The following is a 13374-nucleotide window of genomic DNA, read 5'->3' on the forward strand; positions in this document are numbered from 1 at the left end:
AAGAGCAGACCAACCAAGGCTGGAGACTGAAGAATACTGGAAAAGCATATATTAGAAGGAGGCATCACATAACAACAATTTCCAGTGGCTAGTGAGAACCTTCCTTAACAAGATCCAGTAACCATCACAATGACAGACATCCAAGAGAGAGCCTCAAATATGAAGAACTGGACAGCACCAGGTCCTTACATGATCCATGCCTACTGGTTAAAGGAGCTAACCTCACTCCATAAGCGCATGGTGGCACAAATGAACAAGCTACTAGTGGATGAGACCCACCCTGAATGGTTAACTGAAGGCCATACAGTCCTGATCCTGAAGGACCCCCAAAAGGGAGCAGCCCCATCCCATTATTGCCCAATAACCGTCCTCTGCACATCATGGAAGCTCTTTTCAGGCATCATATCGGCTAAGCTGAGTAGGCACAAAATCAATACAATATCAATAATCAATAATCAATAATGCTAGGAATGAACGAGACATCGACTCACTGATCCACACCACCATGATATACACTCAGGACATCAGAATGTCATTTGGACTGGATAAGTGTGGTCAGATGGTAACAGGGAAAGGAAATGTAGTCAGAACTGAGGGTATTGTACTACCAGAAGGCAAGATAGCAGATGTTGAGGACAGCTACGAGTACTTTGGGATCCCACAGGCAAATGGTAACATGAAGAGGCCACAAGAAAAGCAGCTACTACCAAGTACCTGCAAACATGTAAGGCAAGTCCTGAGAAGTCATCTAAATGGGAAGAACAAATTCCAGGCGATTAACACCAACACCCTCCTGGTCATCAGGTACCACAGTGGCATAATAAGCTAGGGGGTGCAAGATGCTAGCAGGCAGGGTATACATGGAACGCCTTAACCAAGATGCTGGCCCCAAATAAAAAGGGCAAGTGCAAGTATATATACAGGTGCTGGTCAAATAATTAGAATATCTTCAAAAGTTGGGAGACTGTGGCACAGGAAGGTAGAGCGGTTGTCCACCAATCTTGTTGGTTCAATCCCCACCTCCTCCAGACAGATGTCAAAGTGTCCTTGAGCAAGACACTGAACCCCAACTTAGTTGCTCCCGGTGAGTGTTGGCCAGCTGCATAGCAGCTTCCCCATTGATGTATGAGTGTGAGCGTGATTGTGAGTGTGAATGAGTGAATAAGAAGCAGTGTAAAGCGCTTTGAGTGCCAATAGGTAGAAAAGTGCTATATAAGCACAGACCATTTACCATTTACATTTGATGTATTTCACTAATTCCATTCAGGAAGTGAAGCTTGTATAATGTATACATTCATTCCACACACACTGATATATTTCAAGTGTTTATTTCTTTTAATTTTGATGATTATAACTGACAACTAATGAAAACCCCAAATTCAGTATCTCAGAAAATTACAATATTACTTAAGACCAATGCAAAGAAAGGATTGCATTTTAAAGGCCTGCAAAGGTCTAGTTCTGTAGGTTACACAATCATGGGGAAGACGGCTGATTTGACAGTTTCCAAAAGACGACCATTGACACCTTGCACAAGGAGAGCAAGACAAAAAAGGTCATTGCAAAAGAGGCTGGCTGTTCACAGAGCTCTGTGTCATAGTACATTAATAGAGAGGCGGAGATGTGGTAGAAAAAAGTGTACAAGCAATAGTGATAACCGCACCCTGGAGACAATTGTGAAACGAAACCCATTCAAAAATGTGGAGGAGATTCACAAAGAGTGGACTGCAGCTGGAGTCAGTGCTTCAAGAACCACTACGCACAGACATATGCAAGACATGGGTTTCAGCTGTCGCATTCCTTGTGTCAATCCACTCTTGAACAACAGACAGTGTCAGAAGTGTCTCGCCTGGGCTAAAGACAAAAAGAACTGGACTGCTGCTGAGTGGTCCAAAGTTATGTTCTCTGATGAAAGTAAATTTTGCATCCTTTGAAAATCAGGGTCCCAGAGTCTGGAGGAAGAGAGGAGAGGAAAATAATTCACATTGCTTGAGGTCCAGTGTAAAGTTTCCACTGTCAGTGATGGTTTAGGTGCCATGTCATCTGCCGGTGTTGCTCCACTGTTTTCTGAGGTCCAAGGTCAATATACCAGGACGTTTTAGAGCATTTCATGCTTCCTGCTGCTGACCAACTTTATGGAGATGCAGATTTCATTTTCCAACAGGACTTGGCACCTGCACACGGTGCCAAATCTACCAGTACCTGGTTTAAGGACCATGGTATCCCAGTTCTTGATTGGCCAGCAAATTCCCCTGACCTTAACCCCATAGAAAATTTATAGGGCACTGTGAAGAAGAAGATGTTATATGCCAGACCCAACAATGCAGAAGAGCTGAAGGCCACTATCAGAGCAACCTGGGCACCTAAGCAGTGCCACAGACTGATCGACTCCATGCCAGGCCGCATTGCTGCAGTAATTCAAGCAAAAGGAGCCCAACCCAAGTGTTGAGTGCTGTACATGCTCATACTTTTCATGTTCATACTTTTCAGTTGGCCAAGCTTTCTAAAAATCCTTTCTTTGTATTGGGCTTAAGTACTATTCTAATTTGCTGAGATACTGAATTTGGAGTTTTCATTAGTTGTCAGTTATAATCATCAAAATAAAAATAAAAAATACTTGAAACATATCAGTCTGTGTAAAATGAAGGTATACATTACACTTCCTGAATGGAATTAGTGAAATAAATCAACCTTGTGAAGATTTACTAATTATATGACCAGCACCTGTATGTATATTTATATATTTACATTTAGTCATTTAGCAGATGCTTTAATCCAAAGCGACAAGTGAGGTACAAGGCTATATATATATATATATATATGTATATATATATATATATATATATGTATATATATATATATATATATATATGTGTATATATATATATATATATATATATATATATATATATATATATATATATATAATTTTTTTATTTTTTCCCCATATTACTCCAAAAACTCATTAGTTTGTTTCTTTCTCTGTTACAAGATCTTAAACACATTTCTACATACTTTTCAACTTTGTCAATACGCCTTTTGTTATTAAAGCCTGACATTGTTTTTTGTTTTCATATTGCCTTCTATTTATTGCTGCAACAGCTCAAGTACAATTCCCCATGTATGCTGAGTAAGTAAACCATTAACATGACAGCTGCATAAAATGACACAACTGTGTAAAGGAAGACTAAATATCAGATTATAATTCTTTTAGAATTATAACTGGACTACAGAATGTCATTTGCCCTACAGTACTGTAAACCAAGTTTAAAAATCATTCAAGAAAGAATATTCTCCTGATTAAACATTATAAATAATTCAGACAGTGACAAAGGCAGGACAGTTCAGAACATTTCATGTTAAATCAAAAGCTCTTCATCAAACATGTTGGAAAATTATTAACTTATTTGAATTATAATTACATGAGAAAAATTACCCTTAAGAAATTAGTACGTCATTTACATGTTAATTCCTTATCAAACTACTGTATTATATTCAGATGTTATAGCTCTTTACAATTAATGTTCAAAGAGTGCCTGGCAAAAGTCCCACTAAATCTTTGATTTGGCTTATCGTGAAAGGCATTTTTTTAATTGTTTTGTTATATTTTGTATTCAGCCACTACCACTGAGACAGCAAATTCTATTGAGGCTCATTCATTTCAAAAAACATTTAAATCCATTATAATTCTATCAAAGGCAGGACGGTGGTGGAGTGGTTAGCACTGTTGCCCCAGAGCTAGAAGGTCCCAGGTTTGAATTTAAAGGATTATCCAGAACAGGAAGTTGTTTGACCTGGTTCTGGCAGGATTTTTTGTCCATAGAAAGCGATATTACATATACATTATTGGGGGCACTTTTTGCTGAATTTGCTTTATTGACAAAACAAATGTAGAAAAACTTAATATTACTCTGCCCCGTGAATGGTTAACTGTAAGCATAACCTGAATTTTAAATTATTCTAAATTGTAGAAGAGCAGGTGGGCTGCCTCGAGCCCACTGTTTCAAAGGGGCCCAGTTTGGACACAATCTGAGTGACTCAGTATGCATATTTATTGTTTAATTCAATGTTTTGAATAAAGTTTATCTAAAGCAGAGACAAGTCCCGACTGCTGCCAAGTGGTTCTCGCTACGCAGCAAACAGCGGAACACTGTGATGTGTTTGTGTTAGTATCCTCTTATTAGGACGACCATGGCTCTGAGTTCAGATCAAAGCAGCTCTGAAATCAACGTCAGTCTATTTCTTTGCCTGTCGTCTCTTTGGTTATACTGTGCAATCTAGCTGTTCTTTCTGTGTTGGCTAAAATTGTGTGAGTATAGTAACAAGTCAGGTGAGGTAAACCACAAAGAGCAACAGCAGTTGAAGAATTGTGCTCTTGTGATCTGCTTACAAATTTCTTCTTAGCACAGCCCTGTTCTGCTATTCATTGACTACAATGATATGGGGAATTTCCCAACATTGGTACTTTGTGTTTTATTTACCAGTCACCAGGGCAAATGCAGAGTGCATTTTATTCTGAGGTTAATTAAAAACTTTCTTTGGACAGAAGGGGGGAAGACTCTAAAACCTCAAATTACAAAACCTCAAAAGAACAAGGTGATGAGGATAAATTGCTGCTGGCTGAAAATGTTATTTGTAAGTTGTTATATTTATTACAAAATATTTTTTATGTTGACACAGGCTTGTAATAGATGTTGTCTGCTATTCTTCAAAAATAATGCTTTGTTAGTGTTTGTTGCTTCTTGGGTTACAGATTGCTGTATCTGTATGGTTGTAAGCAAAGTATTGGTAAAATCCATGTCTTAGGTCTGGAAAGTCATATCAGCAGTTTTTTAATAATAAATCCACACGGCATAGCTCATAGCGCTGAAATAGGACACCTCACTGTAATACACAAGTTTCCATATAGCCCTTATGTCTGGAAACCAGAATATGCAATGGAAACCTATGTAAGCACTGGAAGAACATGCAAACTCCAAACAGAAGGGCAAAAGCTGGCAAGTGATTTGAACTGGGCACCTTATAGCTGTGAGGCAGCAGCGCTAACCACTCCACTAATTTGCTGTCCTATGGTAATAATGTTACAGGGAGAAACTGTCCACAGAAGGGACAGGTATGCCTCCTTCCCTCCTGACAGTATGGCCTTAACAGATTATATTGCAATGGAGCCACAAGTGGTCAAATTTGTATGTATGTCAACATAATTCTAATTGAAAACAACAATGTCTTCATAGTGGTAAAAAGACATTCTGAAAAATGTGGGAGAGCACAAAATGCTGCAGCCACAGCCAGATGAGTAAATCATATTTAATTACTTTTGTTACTAAACAAATAGAATACATCAGACAGAATGTAAGATTATCATGTGTGGATTTTTCCATGACATTTCTCTGACATTTCTGCTGCCCTAAAACTTTTTTTCCCTTTAAAAGTGTTAGAGTCATGATGTAACAATGCCTTTTTGAAACTCTATTAAGCTGGTACTATTTAGCCGAAGGTTGTAGAACATCTTCTATGTCCCACTTTGCTCCACTTCTTGGCCTTCAGGCTGCCTCTCCTCTGAGGCCACTGCAGCCTCCATCTGTGTGTGCACTTGCTTAGAAGACTCCCGGATGTTCTCTGCTAGGACACCAATTGCAGTTTGCAAGTCCTCCTGTAGTGCAGGTGGAGAGGCAGTAACACCCATTGTCTCCTCAGCTACTCCATAAGAGCTGGTCTCACTAAAGGAGTCTGAGTTCGCCCCTGAGCGCCGGAAAAACCTCTGACCTGTGAGGAAACACAAGGCAGAAAGTATGCAAGGTGAGTATGATGCTATTCCCACATCCACTCAAAAGTCTCTATGTATCACTGATAAAAAAGATTGTGTGTGCTCAAACATTGCATTGAGAAATGTCTTTTTGGTCCATTGACTCCTAGTCTCAAGGCTGCCCAGGGCCTTCTTCAATATGTAAATTTTGCATGTTCTCTGTTCCTGCATAGGTTCAGCCTTAGTGCTCAAGTTTCCCCCTTCTGTCTAAAGGGCTGCAGGTTACATTAAATGTTGACTCTGAAAAGCATACAAATGCCTCATGAAAGAACGGGGACCAGTCCAGGGTGTGTTCTGACTGTAACACAGCCACTGAGATTGGCTCAGATCACGAAAACAGTATAAAACCATCGCAAAGTGTTATAGTTTTTTTTTGTTTGTTTGTATATTTGACAAGTAACATAAATGTGTCAGAAATATGTCACATATCTCCCACACATCTACAAATTGTCATGTATAAATCCAGGACTTATTTCCATTATTGTCATTGATGTAAGAATTAAGGCGGAATTATGCTTCTCCTTCAATACACGTAAAAGTTGACACGGACCAATGCTCTGATACGTTAGCAGGTTTCTTTTATACATGTACAGTAGACGTACCTGTCCACAAGGCAGAAGTATCGCATTTAACTTTATTTGCTGACAATAAAGAAACAATCTCAAAACAAACATTAAATGCAAGTGTTCTACAATATACAACACGTCTGTAAAGTTAAACATTATTTTATTGATAGAATGGTTCTTTGGCAGAATATTCTGCTGAGGTGTAATCTATTTAACTGAATTTCACAGCTGTAGAGGCCACAACATTTCAATGACAAAAGAACGTAAGTGAAGACTCTGGAGTTGACATGATCTTTTGCATTCATTGCTCAGATGAGGATGTAATGTATTTGATAGATATAGAGAACTAAAATGTCCTGTCCTTTGTTGTTATTGAATAAACTTACTATGAATATTTTGAGAGATAACAGGAATGGTCATTTCAAAGATCAAATGTGATCTTTGAAAAGAAAAAAAAGACTGAACGAAAGGAGAGATTGTTAATGGGGCAATGGTGCCTGATTTTAATATCAAACTCTAGCAGAAAATGTAACTAAAGTGCCTCACAGAGGTCTAAGTAAGTCACTTGCATTTTTTTAATTCAGACAGTTAATCTTGTGGATCAGGTGCATGTGTTTCCCCCTTTTTTTCTCTTCTCTTCCCCAGCTCTGACTTTTCAAGAAAGAAAAGTCAGAAAACAGCATTTTCTGTTACTATCCAGTTGAAATCTTTGACCCAGATTTCAAAAAAGTCAGAGCTGGAGGAGAAATCATCTTACTCTGCTGCTGCATGGATATGCAGATTACCAGTAACCAGGTTTTTTTAAGTGCATGTAAACGCTGTTCCCCAGTTGACTTGACTTGCTTTGCATTTATAGACTGTTAAGCCTGTTTAATACTTGTGTGTCAAATCTATGCTGTAGGTCTCACATAGGTTCTGCGTAGCCAGGGGCCCCAGGCACATACAAATGAAGACACTGTAAGTGTCCCTCTGCAATGACTGGTCGTCATTTTTGCCACAGCATAGTGTGTGATTGCAGTATAATGTCAGTAGATGGTGCTCAGCTTACAGTCAGCTGAGGCCCATACTGTATGACCTGACTTCTATTATTCAAGTAAAGTAAAGAAAAAATAAACAAGGTCAGGGTTTACTGTAAGTGTAACCCTAATTAATACTCAGAGGGAATATGGCTTCAGTTAAGAAATTTTGTGCACTGTATTTTCTTATCTACTACAAATTACAACATGACTGCTGACTGCTGCATGTGACTAACAATGCATCACATGAACTGAAGCTCTGTTGCTATTTAGATGAGCTGTATCACCATGTCTGAAAGGGGCAGTGTTAGACAGTTTCTATAAGCAGATGTGTGTTTGCACTCACATCTAGACTCTGAAATGGGCTGTGTCTACAGAAGTCATGCCTACAGGTCAATCGCTGCTTTATGTGTAAATGTGTTTTTGCGAACAAAGCAGCCCCTTTTGGTGGTGCCCTGGAATTCAATTATTGGGGTATAAATGAGGACGGCTGCTTTGAATTGTAAACAGCCCCTATCAGATAAGAGAATAGGAAAAGGGGGGCTGCTGATAGAAAGTAAAAAATTGCACGAGATTTTACTGACAACTGGCTGTCAGCCAGTAGACAGCAGTATTTCTGTGCTGCTCAGAACATTATTCACTCAGTTTTACTCACTATTATCTGTAGAACCCAAAAAAAAAAAACTCTTTATATAGTGGTGAAAGAAAATTTGAGTTAAAAAAACACTATCACATTGTTACATTTCAGCACCTGTGTAGTAACCATCCTCTTTGCTCTTTTACACATAGGGAGATCGAGGGTTGGCGCTTACTGTGTCAACCAGGTTGGTTTTCTTGGCCTGTAGTACCATGGCTAATTTAGGGGAAGTAAAAAATTGGTGATAAGTGGTGATGTTCCTGCCTTTCTTCTGGTAAAACTCAACCCTTTTCAATGCCATACTGTCTCCTAGTCACTGACCTAGCCTCCACCTCTCATCATTCCTGATATGATGCACCGTTCACCATATATTTGGCATCAGCGCCAACAGCAAGCCAGAATTTAAACCAAATTTATCAAGCTTGCTTGCTATATACTAGATGATACTGGACCTTGGTTTTGTGAGGTAGAGATGCTTGTCACCAGTTATGTAGTTACCCAGCTTGTAACAAGTGATGCTGTTTTGAATGACAGCTTCTAAATCCTGTGGCAGGCTAAGTGGTCTTGTGGCTAATACAATAGACACAGCTGACCATTTGGTAAATTTGCCCACCAAAAATAAAAACTTCTCCACTGTTAGTCTCAGCCTCACCAAGGCTCTGAAGTTCGGCTCATAGCTCTGTCATAGTCCCTCTCCTTCTGTTTGACATTTGTGTTCCTCATGTGGACATTTTAATTCCTCTTTGGATTTAGCTCAAATCTGAAGGTAGGTTTCAACTGTGCAATAATGTAAAAAATGTAAAAACAGTTGTAAAGCAAGAGTGAGACTGAAACACTTAGCAAACACTAACATTTATCCATAAGGCTACATTGACAACAATGTGGACTCTTATGGTAATTCAAGAACTCAAATACTAGGAACTCTTGCGGTTTGTAATTTGTTCAAAAATAACAATGTTAAAATAAAACATACACACATCTAGGAAAGGTTAGGGTCCTATAGACATATAGGTTTTATTTCAAAAGATTCTAGTGACATCCATCTATCTATTATTTTAACCGCTAGTGTATCTCAGGGCCAAAACAAAGAGTAGTAACCATTCCACCACTGTGCTGCCCACTGCTAGACAAAATTACTTTTGCACCTTATGTGAAATGTCCAAACATTAATCTTTTGCCTTAGAGTTCAAATAATTGTTACTCCCCATACACTGTCAATTCTTTCATTGCATGACTCCATAACAATTGTTCATATCTGGTTTATAAACCTAACAATTTTATTCATAAAAAAAACACATGGAATGCAGAGCATAGTGAATCGCTCAAAAACTGTGTGCTTCCTTTAGCAATACCTGCCACCTGCTTGATGGTTTATATCTATATAGTAATTAAACCTAATGGAACCTACTGTTAGTGATAGTGACATTACACAATGAACTGTCATAAAAATGGCTCCTACACCCTTAGCTCACATTCTACCGTACAGTGCTAGACTGGTTTTTAAAAACTGACCCTGAACATTTGACCATACACGCCCCCCACAGTCAGCAGGACACCAGTCATTCTTAATCTACCTATCAGCTATTGTAGAATATAACCACATATCTTCTACTAGGTATAACTAGATATATTATATGAATTTTTTTCATTCTGTTTATGATTTGAAGCCTTTAATATTAGGTATGTGCGTATCCTGTTGATATGTGAAGATGAAACAAAATCTTTTTAACCAGTAAATACCACATCAGCCCTGGCTAAATATGAGAAGCTGCTGCTCAGTGTTTGCTAAACTGACCTTTCATAAACAACCTCTTCATCGTATACTGTAGTAACAGCTGTTCCATTTAACCTGCACATCTTGTAGCAATGGCTGCAGGGATCTATTCATATCAGTCCTCCAGACAAGCACAAGTCTGTGGTGAATGTTTAAAATTTCCTGCCTTGCATGAGAAAGCGTCTGTAGTTAACCCTGATAGCAGTAATTAGTATTGGATTGGGACATCTTAAATGTTTACTTAAATACTGAGATTTGAGATACTTTACCTAAATATTTTCTTCCTATGCCACTGTCTAGATATACTGCAATAAAATGAGAGGACATTCTCAGCTTTCCACTCCAGTAGTAAGGCTACTGGTTTCTTTATAAGTTTGGATTTTAGAATTTTGGTAAAATAATCATCTCAAGAGCTTAGAAAATAGAAACCTTATAAAGCTTTGTTATAAATTACACAACACATCAGTAAATACAATATAAGCAGAACTGACATGATTATTAGAAAATTCTATAAAGATGTTTGGCTATTTTTTAAGTACTTTTATTTAAGTACTTCATGTAAAGCTACCAAGTATTGATGAGCCTTCATGAAAAGCCTAGTGGCCTAAAGAGTATGTATTGGCCAACTTTTATAAAAACATGGCTTGGAGCACATGAAACTGTTAATAATAATTAGAGAAATGCTGCAGAAACTGACATTATGCTGAATTTTCCATGTGAGTAATTCTACAATTTAATATTATTTTATATTGAGATTTGGTTATAATCTGAATAACAGCATTTACTTGAGAATATACAGTAGATAGATGGTCCTACCTGGAAGTCTCTTTGAATAGGAGGTGGTACTGTCTTGCAGGGATGGTCTGCCTGCCTGGGCCTTTGTGAAGTACGTCACCTCTGTGGTGTCTAAGGATCCTATACACATAATTAACATGCATTTGTATGTTATGCACATACACTGAGAAAATATTTACATACTTTGGTGTGTACATTACAATATTAGATTATCACCATAATAAACACAGTACTATGGTTACAGCCCTTTATGTAGAAACAAACAGTGCCCTAAAATGTATTCAGACCTTATAAGTTTTCACTTTTTATTTTAATTTTTTTTACAACATTGAGTAAAGGTTGATTTAATTTGGCCTTTAAAAAAGAAAATAAAAAGACTTTTCATGTCAAAATGTATACAGATCAACTCTAATGTAATCATAGCTAAAGTAGTTAAATCTAATAATTCTCTTTTTAAATAAATTTAAACTATAAAACTGAACATAGGTGATTTATTTAACTCCTTTAAAGTAATAATCACTGGTGAAGCCAATTGATTTTAGAAGTCACACAATTAGTTAAATGGATGTGAACTGTATGGTGGCCCTGAAGCTCGAACGGCAATTTGAGATAACACAAAGAAATACACAAAATACAAGCAAATTAAAAACAACTTAATCAGTTTGAAAACACAGACGCAGTATAAAGAAATGCGCAGGAAAAAGCCACAACACAACCAAATTGAAAAGGACACTGTAAAAGCCACAACACAACTAAATGACAAAAGCCACAACACAATGGAAATGGCTCCATAGAAACTAAAACTACATTTACAAATATAAGTTTTTCACTTTTTAGGGACTCGCAGAACTGTTGTTGACAACTGTCATATCAATGATTCCAGGGGACACTAAAAAGTGTGTAGCACAAGACCCCATTCCATCTAGACTGCTAAAGGAAGCTTTACCTTTAATAGATACGGTCGTATTAGATTTCATTGATCTATCTTTAAAAACAGGCTATGTACCACAGGCCTATAAGGTAGCTGTAATTAAACTACAACCCTGTCTTGACGCAAATGTTTTAGCCAATTACAGACCGATATCTAATCTCCCCTTTATTTCTAAAATACTTGAAAAAGTAGTTGCAAAAACAACTATGCAACCACCTGTACAGGAATAATTTGTATGAAGACTTTCAGTCAGGATTTAGAGTTCATCATAGTACAGAAACAGCACTGGTAAAAGTCACCAACGATCTTCTCATGGCCTCAGATACTGGACTCATCTCTATACTTGTTCTGTTAGATCTTAGTGCTGCATTTGATACCATTGATCACAACATTTTATTATATAGGTTATATTTTATATAGGTTAGCTATGGAGTTCCACAAGGCTATGTGTTAGGACCAATACTTTTTACTTTATATATGTCTCCTTTAGGCAAAATTATTAGAAAACACTCCATAAATTTCCATTGCTATGCTGATGATATGTCTATATAGCTATATCTATCTATGGAACCAGATGATAGAAATCAGTTAATCAAGCTTGAAGCCTACAAGACATAAAGGCCTGGATGTCCCACAATGTTTTACTTCTAAACTCAGACAAAACTGAAGTCATAGTATTGGGGTCCAAAAAGCTCAGAAATATAACCACAATGTTACACTAGATGGCATAAGTCTGGCCTCCAGTACTACTGCAAGGAACCTTGGAGTTACACTATATTGCCAAAAGTATTCGCTCACCCATCCAAATAAATGAATTCAGGTGCACAAGACAAGATCCATAAAGACATGGATGAGTGAGTTTGGTGTGGAAGAACTTGACTGGCCTGCACAGAGTCCTGACCTCAACCCGATAGAATACCTTGGGATGAATTAGAGCGAAGAATGTGAGCACTGTGTGTTATGTATTTCATAAACACACTCCTAAACCTCGTGGAAAGCCTCCTTAGAAGAGGTGAAGCTGTTATAGCTGCAAAGGGTGGGCCGACGTCATATTAAACCATATGGATTAAGAATGGGATGTCACTAAAGTTCATATGGGTCTAAAGGCAGGTGAGCGAATACTTTTGGCAATATAGTGTATTTTTTACCACTTGTGGTTCCCAGAATTTCTAAAGGTAGAATGGGAAGCAGAGCCTTTAGTTATCAAGCTCCTCTCCTGTGGAACAAGCTCCCAATTCAGATTTGGGAAGCAGACACCATCTCTACTTTTAAGTCTAGGCTTAAAACCTTCCTCTTTGATAGGGCTTATAGTTAGTTACAGTTATGCTGCTATAGGCTTAGACTGCTATGGGACCCACCCCCCGATGCTTTGAGATCCTTTCCTCCTCTTGACCATCTCTTCTCTCCTCTTACCCCACAATTGTTACCACTATATGACAATAACTCCTCTCCATTATTGTCTAGGGCTTGCTCACGGGGGAACTGTGGGTTCTCTCTATACATCTTTATAGTCTTGACTTTATTCTGTAAAGTGCCTTGAGATGATTTTGTTGTGAATTGGTGCTATATGAATAAAGTTGAATTGAATTGACGTTTGGTTGTGTTGTGGTTTTTTGCAGCGCATATATTAATGGTGTACCTGTGTTGTCAAATTGATTAAATTTTTTTTATTTGCTTATGTATTTAGTTTTGCAAAAGGATAGAAGAACCTTTTAAAGAAACTGAAAATGTCTTAAGAGTACTGTTAAATCAATTGTTAAGAAATGGTAAGAATTATGCCACAAGCATAAAGGTGCTGACGAACTATTTCAAAATTTGATGTTTTTTTCTTTTTAATAAAACTTTGATA

The 13374-nt window shown here is 37.7% G+C and overlaps 1 protein-coding gene across 2 annotated transcripts in view; it reads right to left on the reverse strand.

The window, feature by feature from the left end:
* Positions 1–3338: 3338 nt before the first annotated feature.
* The window catches only part of pdxdc1 (pyridoxal-dependent decarboxylase domain containing 1), a 31265-nt gene continuing 21229 nt past the window's right edge, over positions 3339–13374 (reverse strand). For both annotated transcript variants that reach the window (XM_067487480.1, XM_067487479.1), the window contains exons 22-23: positions 10616–10714; positions 3339–5766 (exon numbers count right to left, since the gene is read on the reverse strand). In XM_067487480.1, the coding sequence (XP_067343581.1) occupies positions 5513–5766; positions 10616–10714 (353 nt within the window). In that variant the 3' untranslated portion in view covers positions 3339–5512. The remainder of the gene's footprint in view (positions 5767–10615; positions 10715–13374) is intronic.

Source organism: Channa argus, chromosome 20 (assembly GCF_033026475.1).
Source record: "Channa argus isolate prfri chromosome 20, Channa argus male v1.0, whole genome shotgun sequence".
Taxonomy (NCBI): domain Eukaryota; kingdom Metazoa; phylum Chordata; class Actinopteri; order Anabantiformes; family Channidae; genus Channa; species Channa argus.